Source organism: Rhinopithecus bieti, unplaced genomic scaffold, assembly GCF_001698545.2.
Source record: "Rhinopithecus bieti isolate Rb0 unplaced genomic scaffold, ASM169854v2 scaffold_1467, whole genome shotgun sequence".
Classification (NCBI taxonomy): Eukaryota; Metazoa; Chordata; class Mammalia; order Primates; family Cercopithecidae; genus Rhinopithecus; species Rhinopithecus bieti.
The window spans coordinates 3255555-3275997 of record NW_016803692.1 but is presented as its reverse complement, the minus strand read 5'-3'; the positions used below and the strand labels follow the sequence as shown (position 1 = coordinate 3275997).

Sequence of the window (20443 nt, the reverse complement as noted above, 5' to 3'; positions counted from 1 at the left end):
TTCCCAGGTTGCTAAAACAGAATGAGATGATAATTTCCACGTAGAGAACAAGGAGAATGTTCTGACTTCTTTGGTGATCTTATACCTTACTGGGTTGAAAACACTCTCATTCTGTTGGATAAAGGTTCTGCTGCCATAAAGAACAGAAAAATAAGACGTGGTTCTTTATTATTGCTCTTAATCACCTGTGGAGCAACCCCAATGATTCTGATTCAGCATTTTGAGATTGGCCCTGGGAATCTGTGTGTGTTTTTTCTTTTTAATAGAGACAAAGCATCACTATGTTGCCCCAGGCTGGTCTTGAACTCCTAGGCTCAAGAGTCTTCTCATTGTAGCCACCCAAAATGCTGGGATTACAAGCATAAGCCACCATGCTCAGCCTTTAAAAAAAAAGTTCTACAGGTGATAGTAATGCCCAGGTAAGGTTGAAAATCAAAATCACTTTCTATAGCTGGCATGGTTTTATTATCAAAAACTAAAATTACTATTCATTCAAATAAGTTCTCTGCCTAGATAAGTAAAATAATCTCCTTAAATCATCGCCCTACTGGCCGGGCGTGATGGCTCACCCCTGTAATCTCAGCACTTTAGGAGGCTAAGGCGGGTGGATCACGAAGTCAGGAGATCAAGACTATCCTGGCTAACATAGTGAAACCCCATCTCAACTAAAAATACAAAAAATAAGCCTGGTGTGGTGGTATGTGCCTGTAGTCCCAGCTACTTGGGAGACTGAGAAGAATCGCTTGAACCCGGGAGGTGGAGGTTGCAGCAAGCCGAGGTTGCAGCAAGCCGAGGTTGCACCACTGCACTCCAGCCTGGGCGACAGAGCGAGACTCTATCTCAAATAAATAAATAAATAAATAAATAAATAAAAACAAAAAATCATGTCCCTACTTTCAGCACTGTTTCTCCCCACAGTCTTAGGTTCACTCAGCAGCCGGAGTAACCTTTGAAAAGCATAAATCAGATCAGATCATGCCACTGCCCTATTTAAAGCCTCTCATGGCTTCCTGCTGCACTTAGAACCAAATCCAAACTTCTCACTCTCCTCTGTGAGAGAATACATGATATATCCCCTGTCTACTTTTCCAACTTCGTTGTATACCACTTTCCTCTTCATTCATTCTGCTCACTCCAGTTACATTGGCATTCTTTCTGATCTTGAACTGGCCAGGCTTTTTTGCCTTGGGTCTAGACAATGTGTGCTGTCTTCAATTATGGTGGTGGTGGCAGTGGTGGTGGCAGCTAATACATACTGAATGTTTCCTATTAACTACATGCTGAAGTGTTTTACATGAATTAATGTGTATAATAAAACAACTTTATGAGGTTGGTACTATTAATATTTCTGTTTTACAGATGAAGAAAGGCCCAGGGAGTTGAAGTAATTTGCGCAAGGTACTCAGACTAACTCCTCAATTCTCATTCAGAAGATGTTAACCCCCAAATTCTGTAATTTTTAGATATTATCTTAAACCTTTTATGACCTAGTTATTAACAAAAGCTATCATAGAAGTACATATGTAGGTCTCATCATTTTGGCCCCTAATAGAATTACTTTTACTGAATTATGCTTTCACATTATAACTTCCATCTATATTGAATAGTGGAAATGACATAATGCAATGAATTGCTACCTCCTTTTGAATAATTAATATGTTCTAATCCAAAAGACAGGAGAATCATATAACTGACCATGTGTCATCCTTTTGGCAGTGGGAAGATCGTATTCAAATCTGAAATCCCCTTACAACAAAATGTACAGAGCTTTGTGACTGTATTTCAGGCAAAAGACTCTTACATTTCAAACTAACCAAAAATTGGGCCAGGCATGGTGGCTCATGCCCGTAATCCCAGCACTTTAAGAGGCCAACGCAGGTGGATCACCTGAGGTCAGGAGTTCGAGACCAACTTAGTCAACATGGCAAAACCCTGTCTCTACTAAAAATACAAAAATTAGCCAGGTGTGGTGGCAGGCACTTGTAATCCCAGCTACCTGGAAGGCTGAGACAGGAGAATCGCTTGAACCTGGGAGGCGGAGGTTGCAGTGAGCCAAGACAGCACCACTGCATTCCAGCCTGGGTGAAAGAGTGAAACTCTGTCTCAAAACAAAACAAGAACAAACAAACAAAACCTTATCCAAAATTACCTTAACCAACAACTCAGAAATTATTTTGTGATTCCGCAGTCACTCACTCACTTACTTTTCAAAGAGCTCCTCCAGCCCCTTTCTCCTGCATAGTCCCCTTACTCTTGAGATTTAGTCTCAAGACTAAGAAAACAGAGACTATCCTATTTATCTCTTTCAACTTCTTTCTTCTTTTGAAACAAATCCCTAGAGTTATGCTGTATATAACTCACTTATTTTTTACCTTCCTTGTTTTCAAGCAAAATGAAAATTTGTATATAAATTGTCCTCTAAATGTTGCTTCAGCTGCAACACTCAAGTTTTTATACTGATTCGCTCTCCTTCACTTCTAAACATTTTCTAATTTCTATTGTGCTATTTCTTCTCTCCAGACCATAAGTTACTAAGGAATGTATTTTTCAGTCACCCAAAATGTTATTTTACTGACTTTTTATTACCAACTTAAAACTTTGCTGCACTGTAGACAAAGAATGTAGCCTTCCAGGAGTGAGTTTCCAGGTGTAGTATTTTTACACTTTGTTTTAATTCATCTATTACATTGCTTCATCTAATACCTTTATGCAGATGATTATATAAGTATGTATCTCTAGTCTACTTTTCTGAGCTTTAGGCCTACAGTTTTAAGACACTTATTAGACTAATTTTCTATATCTCCTAAAGGCCTTTAAACCTTAACAGATTCAAAGCCAAAACATTATTTCCAGCCGCCCTGAATCTCTTCCTTCTCCTCCTCCTCCTCTTCCTCTTTTATTTTCTATTTTTGGAATGATGATGCACATTCTACCCAACTTTTCAAGCAAGAAGCGTTAAAATTGTCTTTTATTCCTCTCTCTCACAACTGGAATGAGCTAAACTAATTGTTTTATGTGCTGTGAATTATATTTTCTAGTTCTCTCTTTAAGCTATCCTTTCCTCTCTATTGTCACAGGACCTCATCATCAATCCCCTGCTCTGCTGCACCATCCTTCTAAATAACCTTTAGTTTGTCTCCTTGGCACCCCTCCTTCCCTTCTTCTCTTTTATCCTTTCCCCTGCTGCCTTGCATAAAGCACAAGTCTAATAATTCCATTCTCTTGCTTAAATATCTTTAGTCAATGCATACAGGATAAAGTCTGAATTTAGCACAATGCATAAGACCCTTTACCTGAGAAAAATTCATCCGCTATACAAGCAGAAAGTTTTCAGGCTTGGTTTACTACTAAATATACTATTTAAAATTCTTGGACCTGCAAGTTTATTAAAAGCTTAATGTTGAGAAGGATTTGGATAAAAGTGTTGTCTCATATATAGTTGCCTATGTACTATATTTTTATGATCAAGAAAAAGTTATGCTCCTTGGATTAGACTCTGTTTCCCAAAACAATCTAGCATCAGTTCTTGAGAGAGTACAGGTTACATTTTTAGCTCCATGAAAAAACTTAAGACAGGTGAAGAGGAAGGACTGGTACTCTGAAAAGGCTGGGGCTCAGGACCTTATGTTAGTGGTGCTGAAATCAGAGATAATGACACAATGTTTTCAGTGTTGATGGATATTATGAAATTTTAAAGGGAAGAGAGAAATAAAGAAACATCTTTGAAGATCAGGTAGTAAGTGAAAACATGGCTTATGCATCCTTTAACCAAGCTTTATGAGAAAGAAGAAAAATGACTGAAAACCATACTGACAGCAAGGAGGTAACATAGACGTTTCTAGTGTACATATTACCTGTAACTGCAGTAATAATGGGGCAATACTGTCATAATAAGAACCTTTAAAGATCATGAAAATTAAAATAGATTCTTTATCCTCAGTATGACAAGAGTGTAAATACTATTCACTCCAGGAAAGCTTTCATTAAAATAATTAAAATAAAATTGTAGGCTCATATGGAGAAGCTTATACTAATCTGAAATTTTAGTTTTAATTACTCAATTTCCTTCTTATCAGAATGCAGAGATCAATATACTACTGTCTTTTACTTCCTGTTTCCTCTCTATTGATATAAAACTAAGTACAATGAAGTTTCGAAGACGATTTCTTCTTCTTCTTCTTTTTTTTAAGATGGGGTCTCACTTTGTCACCCAGGCTGAAGTACAATGGTGCCACCCCAGGCTCAAGCGATCCTCCAACCTCAGCCTCCCGAATAGCTGGGACTACAGGTGTGAGCCACCAGGCCTGGCTAACTTTTAAAACTTTTATTTATTTATTTATTTATTTTAAGCACCAGGGTCTCACTGTGTTGCTAGGGCTGGTCTCGAACTCCTGGACTCAAGGCGATCCTCTCACATCAGCCTCCCAAAGTGCTAGGATTGCACCATGCCCAGCCTGCTTTTTAGATTTTTGAACTACCAATACCCAATGTGTTTTAAATCATACAGTAAGTAAGAATAGGCATTTTCCAAAAAAAAAAAAATCAGCCAACCCTGAAGGACAGCTGCGAAGCAATCGAAGTAGATCTTATGGTTTACAAAGAGAGGGAGACAGCATCAGTACAGCAGTAGTCTTAGAAACTCTGCCTACTACTTTGACACTATGATATTATGCTCTAACTTATTTATTCTGATGCCAATTATTTTCTCAGCCTTCTGCTGAATCTACAACTTTGAATTAAATATGTATGTACACTGATATGTCTGTGCTTACGTGTATGTGTGTGTGTGTAGACACTCACAGGCACACACATATCAATATAGGCATATATTTTTGAAACCAGAGTGAGCTTCAGAAGTTTCATCTCCATGTAATATAGCTTTGACTCATAGCTCTGAGTCATAGTATGATTTTTTTAATCCAAATGTTTCATCTCAGAAGCTTATGTTCTATATAGAATTTTAGAAACGAAAGCCACTCTGTATCAACCATTAAACCAAAGTCACAAATTTTAAAGTATATACAAACAAATTTGATATATGTACTACAGACTTAATTGTATTTGTTTTAGAATACTGTATGAGATTTCAATGATATATGGATATAGCAATAATTGGAAACATTTTGCATTAATAATTCAGTGGCGTTTCTTTCCTGAAATTTGGTTCCAAGTCTCAAGTACTTGTTATTAATAGCTGTGCAGAACAAATAAATCAGCTGTGATCCTAATCAGCGTGAAAATGTGGCTAATGTGTTTTTCTGTTTCCCTAGGATCCCTGTTGCATACCTCGTGACATAACAGAAAAATTTAGTCCAAACTATTTACAGAGATACAAACTTTAAAGAGGATCTTTCTTAAGCTTCCCTATGTTTACTGTTTTACCAAACAAGTTTATTTCCCATTTGTTCAAATTTTATTTCTTTCACCCATTTTTCCTTGTCTGGGGGCCATGGTCCTTGGTGTCCTGGGTCACCTGTTTGGCCTACCATGGGGGGGGGGGGGGGGAGGCTCAAGTTATAAACATTAACTTAATAAAAACAATTAAAGAAGAAACAGCACTATGGTAAGAATAGTAGTCTTATTATTATTCATTATTATTTTATTTTTTTTGAGGCGGAGTTGTCATGTCCCTGGATGGAGTGCAGTGGCCGGATTGCTCTGAGCTCGCCCTCCGGGTTTACGCCATTTCCTGCTCAGCTACGGACCAGGCGCCCGCCACTCGCGGTAGTTTTTTTGTATTTAGTATGGGAGGGTTTCACATGTTGCAGGATGGTTTGGAATTTCCTGACCTGTGATCGCCGTTCGGCTCCAAGTGCTGGGAGTTACAGGCTTGTAGCCACCCGCTTGCACCGGCCCGGCCAGTAGTCATTACATTATTACGTCAAACAAGGTTGTAATGACTTTTTAAAAAAATTTGTAATCATCATTACTGTAAAAGTTTTTAAATAAGATGTTTATGGGTTTAATATGCATTCACTCAAGTGTTAGTGATATAAACAAATTAATGAGTCAAGTGCTCAAATCAAGAAAATATTGTGTGTTTATGCATATTTCACAGAGATAAGACAATAAAGCTGGACTCAACAAGATAGGGAATTCTAGATGAGAAACTGCTTTTATAAATAACCACAGTCCCAGGGCTGTCTCTGAAAATTCCTCTCTCCTTTGATACTGTAAGTGGCCTGTATTAGTAATTAAGACTCACCTGGATTGAAATCCTTACTTAATCTCTCTAAGCCTCAGTTTTCTCATCAATAAAATAGAAACAATAATTATAGTAGTAACATTCTCAAAGAGTCATTGGAAGTTAAATTAGATAATATATGTAAAGTGCTAAGCAGAATGTCTGACATACGAAGTACTCATTAAATGTCAACCAATTTTACAATCATTATTCCTTCTCTTCACACCCTTGCTGCTTTCCTGGCTCATACACAGAATTCCTAGATTGTTTTCATCCTTTAATTGAAGTTTTGAGGATTCAGTTTTCATATCTCTGAAGCTAGTTTCTGAGATTCATGATAAAGATGTGAAATCAGGGTTGAAGGAGAAAGTGACAGGAGAGAGAAGTAAGCATAAAGACTGAAACTAGAGAAGGCTAGCAATGCTCTCAAGAGATGAAAGTTTGGAAAGGGAGGACAGTAGTCTGATATATCTATCTTCATAAGAAAAACTATTGCATTCATTATTTCTGTCATATTAAATTTCAAATTTAATTTAAATAAGCCTCAGATCACCTAAACTTGCAAGTTACAATTTGGGATTGCCCATTTTCCAAAACCTAAATCACAGTTTCCAATATGCACTTAATTCATTCTCAGTGCTGAGGTATCTGGACATAAAACAGGACACCATACAACTACTGCAATCAAACCTAGAGGAAGGCAGTGAAATACTATGGAAAGTCTCATTTAAGTTTCCCTTTCCAAATAAACAAAAACAAAATCTGTGATCCGTCAGAATCTGTATACTGAAGTTCTCAAAATGACAAGCATCTCTAAAGAGACAGAGATGGGGTGAGGGGCTCTCGCTGGAGCCCTCTAGTGGCAAAATCCAACCACAAAGCTAAATTTCTAAACAGTGAGGATAAAATAGCAATACCCTAGGGCTTTGTTTTCAGAAAAGCTAATTGACAATCAGATATTTAAAAACACAAATTGTGTAATGATTTTACTTGTTCTTCAGAATAATTCTTTGTTTTGAAAAACTTCGATTGCAAATTTCCTATGAATGTCAATTTTCCTTTATAAAAGCTGAATTTTAAGTAACTTATAAGTTACTTAAAGTTACTTATCTATAGATAACTGACTAATATTAAATAAACATCTACAAATGACAAAAACCTCTAGCTAAAAAATGGATAGGGCATAACAATTGTGTTTGTTTTCTTGGTCTAAATGAAAGTGTATTTACTGACAACCTCAGAGTGGTAGTTTTCTCTATTTTTTTTTTGAATACTTGTAGAGCAAAAGCTTTCCTATTTAAGAACTGTACCAACTTTCCAAATCAGGACATTCTTTCTAATATCTTGAAAATATTATTTCACGTTACAACTTAGATCTACTTGGAAACAATTATTAGTTAGCAACACCAACCTCTTAGGTAACAGAAAATTAAAAGTCGGATCTATAAAATAGGGAAGACATCCTTATGATGTTGGCATTCTTTCCATGACAGTAAACAAATATTTTAGGTATGCATTAACTTATATAATTGAGTGTGGGAGTTTGTTTCTTAATATAATAACTGATTCTGCATAAGCAACTTTTCATCAAACAAGTGTGTCCTTCCATAAAAAGCAAAGTTTTCCTGGTCAAATATCTACAGTTTTTCTACTAATAATATATAGAGCCAGGTGCAGTGGCTCACACCTATAATCCCACACTCTGGGAGACCGAGGTGAGAGGATCGCTTGAGGCCAGGAGTTTAAGACTAGCCTGGGCAACAAAACAAGACTTGGTTTCTACAATTTTTTTTTTTTTTTTTTAATTAGCTGGGCATGGTGGTGAGCACCTGCAGTCCTTGCTACTTGAGAGGCTGAGGTGGAAGGACCACTTGAGCCCAAGAGTTGGAGACTGCAGTAAGCTGTGATGGCACCATTACACTTTATCCTGAGCAATAGAGGGAGACCCTGTCTCCGAAAACATTTTTTTAAATTAAAACAAAAAGATATAAACAAGTAATAGATACAACAAGAGACTAAAGACAAGGCTATCTCACTAATTTTAATTCATGAATGCCTATCTTATCTTCGGCCCAAAGTAGTTTTCAAAAATTTGGTAAGACAAATAAAAAATCAATTATCTCCCTATCAAAGTAATTCCTGCTGACATTAATTTTCTTTATTAGAACAGTGCACAAAAGTGTAAAACGAGTAAGTAAAAGACTCACTCTCACTGTCTCTTGCTCCCTGCCCTAAAAGAACATCATTAGCATTTATTGTGACTTCTTTCAGGAAAAAAATACTAAGGGTTTTAAGATAATGTGTTAAAGGTGAAATAGGCTCTCTATCTTTTCTTTAGCTTACACTAGAGGAATATTAATAAGTACTATTTCTAAAAGAGAAAAACATCATAATCACAGGACTATACAGAACCTTACATATGATATGGCCTAACTTTCTTTCTTTCTTTTTTTTTCTTGAGATGGAATCTCACTCTGTCACTCAGGCTGGAGTACAGTGGCACAATCTTGACTCACTGCAACCTCTGCCTCCCGGGTTCAAGCTATTCTCCTGTTTCAGCTTCCTGAGGAGCTGGGACTACAGGTGTGCGCCACCACGCCTGGCTAATTTTTGTATTTTTAGTAGAGATGGGGTTTCATCATGTTGGTCAGGGTGGTCTCGAACTCCTGACCTTGTGATCTGAGGCGGCTCAGCCTCCCGAAGTGCTGGGATTACAGGCATGAGCCATCACGCGTGGCCCTAACTTTAATTTTAAACATGAGAAACTGGTACCATGGTAGTTAAATACCCAAGGTTAAATACCCTAGCTAGTAGGTTAAGTGCCAGAGCTGGGACCAGAATCCAGGTCTTTGTCTCTCTAGCCAATGATTTTTTTACTCCCATAAACGTGTTATAAATATAAATTTAATCAAAGAGTAAGGAACACTAAAATGGTTTGCCTTGTGTAAGCATGCTACTTGACTCTAGTTTTCTCAAAAAGTTAATTGTAAGGTACAAAAGAATAATACTTATATTATTTATTAGTTAATAGTGCCCTTAGAGCATGTATTGTATCATTTCATCCTATTTGGTCAAGGGATAGAAAACTGTCACATTATTAAAAAAAAAAAAAAGGACTATGTAAAAAAGATCTTATTTTGCCAATCACTGCACATCAGAGTGTCTTTATATGATTTAAGAACCATCCTTGAAAAACAGAAGTAGTTTGTTAGCTTCATGATCTATTCTCATGATCCAGTTTACGCACTCTAGAGCTTCCGAGATTCAACTCAAGGGTACAAGGGAGGGTACGTGGCTTACTAGGTTAAGCCCTTATGGCAATAAACCCAGGGCAAAAAACTAGTATAAGCAAAGGTCACCACTAACATTTCATCGAATAGATGCCAAAAATTGTTCTTTGGGTTAAATAATTCCTAAGAGATGTATATAAAATACTGTCACTGTTAGAAGTCACAAAGAACGGGGTAAAGTTCTGTAATTTAATACTGCTTCCTGAGATTAAAAAAAAATAAACAATCCTTAGATGGAAGGGTAGAGCTAGAGGGAACACAATAAACTGCTCAGGAACACAACACTCTTATTTTTAAATGTATGTTTTAATGTGACATTAATAAATTATAATCCTATATGTATTTTTTTATGTATAATCATCTCTATCTTTTTTGTAGAATTGAATCCTATATCTAATTTTTTCTATCTGTAATCACCTTTACCTTCATGGAGCTGTAATCAATATTAAAATCCTAAAACCATCTTAAAATATTAAACCCTAAAACAGTATGGCACAGTAGCTAAAAGCATAAACTCTGACATACCTGATTGTCTAGGTTTTTCTGAATGGTCACCTACTAAGTAGGCGGCTACCCAGGTGACCTTAGGCATTTTCTAACACTGTGTCTCAATTTTCTTAACATAAAAAATAGGAATAATAATAGTACCAACTTTGTAGGATTATTGTGAAGATTAATTTAGATGTATAGTCCTTTGAATACTACCTGGTATTGTGTAGATAGTCAGTAAATGTTAGCTACAATAATTATGATTTTTAATATTTAGAAATATATTGTCTAATGTTTTAATCATTTTATTTAAATAGCTCTAATAATTAAGTAATTTTAGATTTATAATTTTTTGAGTTTTATGTTAACAGCAATATAAGGTATCTTTTTCTTTCATCTAATTGATATCCAAGGGTTAGAAAAAAAATAAGGATTTAGAGTAGTTTGGTCCACAAGAGAGTGCAAACATGCTACCTTTTCTTCAGACTGTTTCCTTAATAAAATTGATATTTGGAAAAGTTAAAATATTATTTAAGATGCTTTATATTTTCTGGCTTCAAAGCCTATTGTTTTAATTTAAATATTGTCTATAATAGACTATTCAGTAGAATAATATGACCAAGATCTTTAGGACTCTCAGAAACTTGGCTTTGGCCTAGGGTTGGGAGTAGAGGGAAATCCAAAAGTCTATGGAATGTGAACTGAATACCTGAGGGATTTGCTATATTCTAAAACTGAGGAGACAAATGTTCAGTAGGCTTATACCCTACTTAGATCAACAGTGTCGAGACTCATGCCATGGCATGCAGTCTGTCAATTACAAAGAGCAAAGCAAAAGTTCAAACCTACTGAAGGCCCTGGCTTTCCTCTCATCCCTGGTGGTCCTGGCAAACCAACTGCACCCTAAAAGAAGAGAATAACAGAGAGAAGAGAAAGTTATTATAGCACAAAAGGCAGATATACTACTATTTACAAACTGCTAACAAATTTCATAAAGTATGCTAAAATATTGAGAAAAAAGTTTCAAACAAGAACTTAAAACCACATTGATACCACATTCTAACACAAGACATGGATAAAATAATAAGCAGTTCTTTCTTTTGAATTTACACTTTTTCATATTTACATAAAATTAATGGTATGAACATTACCTTGTCTCCAGGATACCCTGGTTCTCCTAGCTCTCCTGCAGTGCCTTGTTCACCCTGGAAAGCACAATTTCATGCAAAGATACTTATGTATCACAAACATGGCAATATTATAAGAAAGCAAATATTCATTATAAAAGAATAATTTCTCTATTTTTCTTACTTCTGAGGAAAACTAATATAATTGATACTACACATTAGACTCCATAAAAACAAAATATTTCATAAATTGTGACTGAAAAGTAAAAGACAAATGTGATTTAAAAAATTATTTTTATAATATTAATATTTAAATCACCTTATCACCTTTGATTCCAGGTAGTCCTTTATTCCCTGAAAGACCCTACGAAAAAAGGGACATTTTGTGATATCATAGAGAGATTAAAGGGAAATATCCATTATACAAATAGAACCATACCACTGGGCCAGGAATTCCAGCAGGTCCAATTGGTCCTACAGGGCCAACACTGCCCTGAAAAACAGTAAGAAAGAAATGCACCATTAATCATTCATTAGGATTAGAAAGAAAATGTGGCAGAATTAATAAATTAATGAACCCAAAACAGTCATCTCACTAAGCTCCTACACGTGCCTTGTTCTTCAACAACTTATTTTCCTCTCTACATTTATAAATCATACCAATATTTCAAACTTTAGTGAAGTCCATCATTTTTTGGAAACCTTTTCATATTTGTCTAGTCCACAGAGATTCTTTCCTCCTTTGAGCTCCTATGATACTGTTCATGACATTCATCTTGCAATATTTCTCCAACTAGATGAGACCTTTAAAAAAATGTCAGTGCCATGCTCCCAAGAAATAGTCAACAGATACTTCATTTGATTGTCTTAGAGTTTTATTTCACCCACTTATTCAGCCAATATTTATTGAGTAGTTACTATGTGCCAGACATCCTAATGATTTGATTTTATAATTTCCAATTTGCAGAACGAGAAAATTTATCATAATTTCAGGGATAAACTCAGAGGCAAACAAAAGGCTGTATCCTTCTGGGCTTATCTCATTTATTCATCATTTAACATTTACTAAGCATAATATGTACAAGACACTGTTGAAGAAAAAAAGAGAAAAAAGACATAATCTCTAACATCAATTTAATGCTCTAATTCCTCAGAAACATTACCACTATTATCTCCCGCAAGCAAGAGACTTAGAAAAAACTCTTTCAATATGTCATCTTAGAAAACAAAGGGCAATAGCAACATAAGGGTATGAAAGAAAAATTTGCAAAACAAAATGGCACTTCTTGGTGGTTTGAGATCAGTTATAATTTCTGTGCCATTGAGGTCTCATTTTTCCTCTTTCACTCACTACTTTTCTTTGCCTGGTTTCCTTACTACCCTTTATAATGGAAATCCAAGTTAGTTCAAACTTCTCTTTTTAGTTTTGAAATATTAAGGAACTCTTGAAGTTGCATTTGTGAAATGCCAAAAATGTTACCCCTTGTAGTTAGAATTCCAGTTTCTTAGGACAGCATCCTAGGCCCTCTCTATCAGACCTCCATCAATCTTTCCGGTCTCCTTTCCTTCCATTGTCCTCATTTCCATTCCCCTTTACTTCTCCCTCCCCGAAATCCTCCATTCTAGCTGCAGTGGACATGCTCTCTCTTATCAAATGCTCAGAACCTTTGACAAGACAGTTACCAGTACTAGAATGCCACTCTACTTCACTACTTAGTACACAGCACTGTACTTTTTTTTTCTGCCTTCCTAGTCTGTGCATTTTGTGACAGCAGAAAAACATGTCTCATTTGCTTTTTTAATATCCCAGACCCAACATAATAACTGGCAGATAATGGTTCTGAAATAAAGTGTAGAATGAATACTGAAGGGATTAATTTGAAATGGTGATTTCTAGAGCTCAATATCCCAACATAACAGCATTTCCAATTGTCTACATTTATATAATACAAATTTCAGAATGGAGAATATGACATCATATGGATGAGTCTTAAGTCTGTGAAATATAACTATGATAAATTATTTCTAACATATTTAATCCTGAAATATATAACACTGTTACAGGCAAAGGGTAATACTTTCCAACTTAACAGATATGCAATATTAATACACCATGCTGGTAATTTCAAATTATGTCAATAGGAAAACTTATGCTTACGATTACAGTGGGTAGTTTATTCAAAGTTCATAGCTTTAAAACTTATGATAGGTTAGAAAAATACAAAAATATCTATGTTTGGAAATTGTGCAAAAGTAATACAAGAAAGTATGGAAAGGACTATCTTAACAAACACACAAAAAAATCTTTCTTTGTGTCCTGTTATTTTCTTCATAGATAAAATAATATTCTTAACTTTTTTCAGTAAGTATATTACTGGCATCTTCAGATGAATGTACTTTGTATGTATAATATTCTATTTTACTTTTCAGTGACTCTATAAGAAAATCACCTAATGATAAGTATTGGGAGATATGAAAATACATTATAATGAACTTAGAAAAATAAAGAACTATAAAGTAAAATTGAATACTATGGAATCAAAATTTCCAAGAAACAGCATGTCACAGATTGAGTGGAAATTCTAGTCCTGAGAAACTATAGCCTTCTGAAAGTAACTCAGTTCTCAGTTCTACAAAGGTAACCTGAAAGTCCTTCAGCATTCCCTACCTACCAACTCATCTTCCATAAGAATGTGGAACAGACAGAAGAAATACTTTCGTGCATGGGAGCTTTGCTGAGGGTGTTTGGGATATGGTATCAGAGACAGAGGCGCCTCCCACACAGCTCCTCTGAGGACTTCTGAATTAAAGTCAAAGAAATAGAGAGACCCAAAGGATAAGTTATTTATATTAAAAAGAGCAGTCACTGGCCAATTAATAAGAGTTCATATGAGTATACTGCAGAAAGGACTGTGAGTTCCACATGGTTCTTTTTAATCACACCCATCATACTCATACGTGATACACATTGTCACTAGTCTAAGAAAGCATATAACAATGATGACCAACTGCATGGAAAAAATAATTTAGTTAAAGCAATAGCATCTCTTATCAGAAACTATACCTGCTGGAAGGGAACACCTGAGAGATAAAGCAGAGGCTGCTGCTCTGGGCAAGCAGACAAGTTGTTTACTATGCAATATAAAGGTTCTTCATAATCCTTCCCAATTACTTTCAAAACCTCAACTCCTTCCATTCTGCTCCCAACCCCCTACTTCCTATGCTACAATCCCACTACTCCTCTTTCCATTCCCAAACATTCATTTTCCCCCATCTTCTGTGTATTTGAACACAGCATTTTGTATCTAAAGAACCCTCTTCCCCCTTTCACCCCACCCCATTCATATACAATCTTCAAGATATAGCCCCCAAAATACCTCCTTTGTGAAGCCTACTCTGACTTTCCAAGATAACACAAATTGCTCCTTTCTCAGTGGTTTTACATTTAATCCATTATAGCAGCAATCACAGTATATGACACTACTTATTTTTCCTTCTATGCCATTAGATTGTAATATTGCCAAAAATAGGAATCTTAACTTGTTCATATTATTAGGCCTAGCAGTTAGTTCAGCCATTTGGTAGGTGCTCATGTTGTTTTAATTTAAAAAGTAATGAATGTAAAATGGAAGTAACAATAACTGCTTTATTTACTTTACAACTCATTGAGGAGCAAATAAGATACGTATACAAAACTACTTTGAAAAGTAGAAAGGACCATCTATATCAATTTAGAAGAGATGAGGACTACAAAGATGACTCTTACTATCTGATGGTTAATTCTCAGATGGTTTTTGGGCTGGGCCCAGGGCCTTGCTGCTTTCTGCAGTCTCAGGACTTGGTGCACTGCATCCCAGCTGTGGCTAAAAGGGTTCAACACAGAGCTCAGGCCGGTGCTTCAGAGGGTGCAAGCCCTGAGCCTTGGCTACTTACACGTGGTGTTGAGCCTGCAGGTGCACAGAAGTCAATAATTGAGGTTTGGGAACCTCTGCCTACATTTCACAGGATGTAAGGAAATGCCTGGATGTCTAGGCAGAAGTTTGCTGCAGGGGTGACGCCCTCATGGAGAATCTCTGCTAAGACAGTGTAGAAGGGAAATGTGGGCACTTTTCCCTTCACAGAGTCCCCACTGGGGCACTTTTTAGTGGAGCTGTGAAAAGAGGGCCACCATCTTCCAGACCCCAGAATGGTAGATCCACCAACAGCTTGCACCATTCACCTGGAAAAGCCGCAGGCACTCAATGCCAGCCCATGAAGGCAGCTGGGAGGGGGTCTGTACCCTTTAAAGCCACAGGGTGGTGCTGTCCAAGGCTGTGGGAACCCACTTCTTACATAGTGTGACCTAGATGTGAGCCATGGAGTCAAATTGATATCATTTTGGAATTTTAAGTTTTAATGACTGCCCTACTTGATTTTGGACTTCCATGGAGCCTATAGCCCCTTTGTTTTGGCCAATATCTCCTAATTGGAATGGGAGTATTTACCCAGTGCCTGTACCCTCATTGTATCTAGGAGGTAACTAATTGCTTTCAATTTTACAGGTTCATAGATGGAGGGACTAGCCTTGTTTCAGGTGAGACTTTGGACTTGGACTTTTGGGTTAATGCTGGAATGAGCTAGGACTTTGGGGGACTGTTGGAAAGGCATGATTGTGTTTTGAAATGTGTCCTCACATGAGATTTGGGAGGAGCTAGTGGCAGAATGATAAGGTTTGGCTATGTCCCCACCCAAAAAATCTCATCTTGAATTGTAATTCCCATAACCCCCACAGGCCAAGGACGGGACCAGGTGGACATAATCGGGTCATGGAGATGGTTGCCCCATGCTGTTCTCATGATAGTAAGTGAGGCTCATGAGATCTGATTGCTTTATAAGCATCCGGCATTTCCCCTGTTTGCATTCACTCTGCCACCCTCTACAGAAGGCACCTGCTTTTCCTTTGCCTTCCACCATGATTGTAAGTTTCCTGAGGCCTCCCCAGCAATGTGGAACTGTGAGTCAATTAAACCTCTTTCCTTTATAAATTACCCAGTCTCAGTTATTTCTTGATAGCAGTGTGAGAATGGACTAATACAGTTATCATTAGCGTTTCCTTTTCTGTAGAATCTCCTCCCATGAACTGAAAGGTGAACGGAGAAAGAGAAAATACAGAAGATCCAGTTATGTTTCCTGAGTACTTTTATGTGCCAGGCAGTGTGCTAAGTGTTGGAGCAGAAAAGTAGAGATAGTGTTTCAGGTAGACAAACATGTGCAAAACCTTGTAGCAAAGATGCTGCCACATGGCATCTGAGAATTAACAGCTTTGCTAGTACACAAATCGCATGTAATGAACATGTGGATAAGAACCAAACCAGACTAGATATCTTGGGCCATATTTTAAAAATTTGGTTTTAATTTTGAGAGTAATAACAGAAGCTTTTTAGCTAATCAACTCCATGCTAATAGATTAAATAAAACTGCATGAAGAGCATCTTTGGAACCTAACTCCTTTTGCTTACCTCCTTTCTCTACCCATTGACTAATACCTACAGGTTTAACCCTATTCTAAGTTCTCAGAAAAAAAAAAAAAAAGTCAATAGTGTTCCACCATCACATAGAGTTTCTCAGGAAGGACTAAAGAAATCTTATAAGGTAGATAATATACACTTAAGGGAGTATAAGTTTTAAGGAGGTGGTACAGCCCAACAAAATTCTGGACTCTGGATTTGGATCACCTGGCTTCAAATCTGGGCTCAAACACTTATCAGCTAAGTAGTCATGGGTTGGTCTGAGAATGCAATGACTTAACAATTGTGGCCAGTCCACTGAAAATCGTAAATAAATGTGAGGCGCCCTCAGTAATTTTATTATTACTACTACTACTACAAATCTTACCATTATGTTAGAGAAAAGTTTAAATGTTTCAGACTCATACAGGTTCTTTGACTCTAAATCCCATACTCATGTTATCCCAACATGGCAAGTTAAAGCTTATGCTGACTTAAATTTTACTACAGTTTCAATAACTGAGCTCCTGACTTGTTTATTTTTATTTATTTGATTTTTTTTAGAGAGATGGGGTCTTGCTTCATCACCTAGGCTGGAGTGCAGCAGCATGATCATAGCTCACTGCTGCCTCTAACTCCTGGGCTCAAGAGATACTCTCACCTCAGCCTCCTAAGTAGCTGAGACTACAGGTGTGCTCTACCTCACTTGGCTAATTAAAACACTTTTTTCAGCTTTAGTTTTTAAACTATTTTTTTATTTAAATAAGGAGAATTCTTCCCTATGGAAAGAGCTAGCACAATCACATATTTGAAAGGAGAAACAGTAGGTACTGAACTGGAGGAAAAGGGCAAAGGCTGAGTGTGCCAGCACCAGCCTGGAGAATCCACAATTCCACTTCCTACCCAAGGTAAGTTTCCCAAAGTAATATATAAACAAGCTGCACATTATACCTTTAGCCATTGTCTGCCCTTTCAAATATCTGGTCTATATGAAAAGACAAAGAGGAAAGGCCAAAACAAACACAAAAGGAAACAGAAACAAAATGCAACCCTCTCAAAAACAAAAGGAAAAAAAAACCCAAATCTTTTTTACTACACAAGGCATGAGGTCAAAAGCTTAGAGTACAGTGTCTCCTTTAAGCCATGGAAGAAAAGCATCCACATAGAGCCTTAGCAAGAATTTCCACTCTGAGGCTTTGTAACATGCTGAAGACAGGGCCCTAGGGGTGCTGCTGCCATCTTGGAGGCCACCAACTGAGGTGGAGAATCAGTGAACAGCAGATCTCATGCACTTGGAAGATCACCAGCCAAATATGCACTGGTGGCCTGGTGGAGCACGGCTGGGTGACTGTCTACCCCCAACACTGAACCACTCCTATCCTGCATGACCTACTTCTTAGGTCTGTCTCAGATTTCACAAAAGAGCTGGAAGTCTGCATTTCTCATTCATCACAATACAGGACAAAGCACACACACTCTAGTATCTTTGGTCATCAAAGGCCATTTCCAACAAACTCTCAAAGGTTTGCTTTGCAAGAAGTGAAAAGGGACAAATGAAAATTTGAAGGGCATCTTGTAGCCACCTGGCAGAAGGAAACCAAATGGCAGGGAGGGGGCTTCACCAGAACTGCCATGCTGCCACAGTGGGCCAGGCTAATCTTCCTTCCTTCCTTCCTTCCTTCCTTCCTTCCTTCCTTCCTTCCTTCCTTCCTTCCTTTTTCTTTTCTTTTCTTTTTTTTTGTTGTTGTTGTTGTTGTAGAGTTGGGATCGCATCATCTTGTCCAGGCTGGTCTCAAACTCCTAAGCTCAAGTAACCCTCCTGCCTTGGCCTCCTAAAGTGCTGGGATCATAGGCATGAGCCACCATGCCTGGCCATGACTTCTTTGACCAAGCTATCACCTTGTGCTTTGGGACAGCTAAAGATAAGGAAAAGAAGACTGAAAGAAAGGCTATCAGTATATTGAACAGACATTTGCACTCCCATGTTTATTGCAGCAGTATTCACAATAGCCAATATACAGAATCAACTTAAGTGTCCATAAATAGATGAATGAATAAAGAAAATGTGGTACATACAAACAATAGAATACTATTCAGCTATAAAAAAAGAATGAGATTCTGTCATCTGCAACAACATGAACGGAACTGGAGGACATTATGTTAAGTGAAATAAGCCAGGTACAGAAAGGTAACTAACACATGTTCTCACAAATATGTGGGAGCTAAATATATCAGAAGGATAGGGGTGGAGGATATAAAAGGGATGATAAATAGATACAAAAATACAGTTAGAAAGAATAAGATCTAGTATTCCATAGCACAATAGAGTGGCTATTTTTAACAATAGTTGATCACAGATTTCAAAATAAAATAAAAGAGTGAAATTAGAATGTTCCTAACACAAAGAAATAATAAGTGCTTGAGGTGATACAAGCACCAATTATTCAAATTTTGATCATTACACATTTTTTCTTGTAACAAATATCACATATACCCCATAAATATGTACAACTATTATGTATTGAAAATAACTGACAATTTTTTAAAAAGGAAAGAAGGGGTCTTCTATGTCTTATGCTTTTGAGGAAACTTTTGTCTTAGGTATCCTTTAGTACACAGGTACAAACACATACATACAGGTCTATAAAAATATATCATTATTTTTTCTTATCATAAAATACAATTAATTTTTTGACTTACACTACTGGTCTAATTATTCATATCTGGTTGAAAAATACATTTAATCAAGGTTGATAACCAATAAAGACAGTAAAACTTCTCATTTTCCTAAGTTTCAAAAACACATCTAACATATATAAATTGCACAATAAAATATATTTCTAAGAATGATGATACTTAGTGATACTCACTCTAAGCCCAGGAAACCCCGGAGGACCAGTGCCACCTACAAGTCCCTGTTGTAAAAGAAATGTGCAATACTTATTAAATTTGATTCCCAACTACTGAGGGTATTTCTGAAGATAAACACAAAAACTTTCTAGCTAAGAATACATCAAAATGTACCTTCTATTATAGCTAACTTCTGAAACTCCCCTAATCTTACGCATCCTCCTGAGAAGGACAAACCCATGGTGGCCGTTTATGTTCTTCACAAGTGCCCTTGGCTAAATGCTTTTGGACGCCAGGACTACCACTTAATTCTAGCTTAAGTAGAGTCCTCTCTGCTTCCTACGTATTTAACCAAGGAAGTAAATCCCATCAATAATCAACACTGTACATTTAATTAGGCTATCTATTCTATGAAAAGACAGGTGGTCAGCATGTAGGATTAGAAAAACATTTTCAGATGGTTTAAAACATTATCGACTCTTCTGAAGTACATTATTTAAATTCTCTAATCTTCATTTTTCTCATTAAAACAGAAATACCAATATCTCTTCTCATTGAAAAAATCACAATAAAATTTGTCATATGTAAAGGCACTATAAAATTATAAAATTTTCAATACTGTTAAATTATTTATGTAAGTATCAGATTTTTAATGATCATTATTAATTTTTCCAGCTGATTTGTGATTGGTCTTTTGAACTCATTGTCATTACACTTTATAGTCTTTAAGATAATTCCTAATTCGCTTTATGTCACTGTCACATTGTTTACAAGGCACAAAGTACATGAATGTCCTTCTTTTTTTGCATTTCAAATTCTGTTCTGAAACAAAGGCAGAGAATATACTATAGGGGATTATAAGCCAGTAAACTAAATATATCCAGTTGACTCTTGTATTTTAAAGATTTTAAAACTCAAAATGCTTCTGAAGAAACATTATTATATTTTAAATGAAGAGCAGAAAACTTTAAATATTCTAGGAAAACTTTAATATTAATATAATTTATATAATCAATA

At 36.5% G+C, this 20443-nt stretch overlaps 1 protein-coding gene across 1 annotated transcript in view; it reads right to left on the bottom strand.

Moving 5' to 3' along the window:
* The window catches only part of COL24A1 (collagen type XXIV alpha 1 chain), a 411426-nt gene that overhangs the window by 262135 nt on the left and 128848 nt on the right, over positions 1–20443 (bottom strand). The window contains 6 exon segments of the mRNA XM_017850789.1: positions 5427–5482; positions 10809–10866; positions 11115–11168; positions 11410–11454; positions 11530–11583; positions 19447–19491. Of these exon segments, the coding sequence (XP_017706278.1) occupies positions 5427–5482; positions 10809–10866; positions 11115–11168; positions 11410–11454; positions 11530–11583; positions 19447–19491 (312 nt within the window).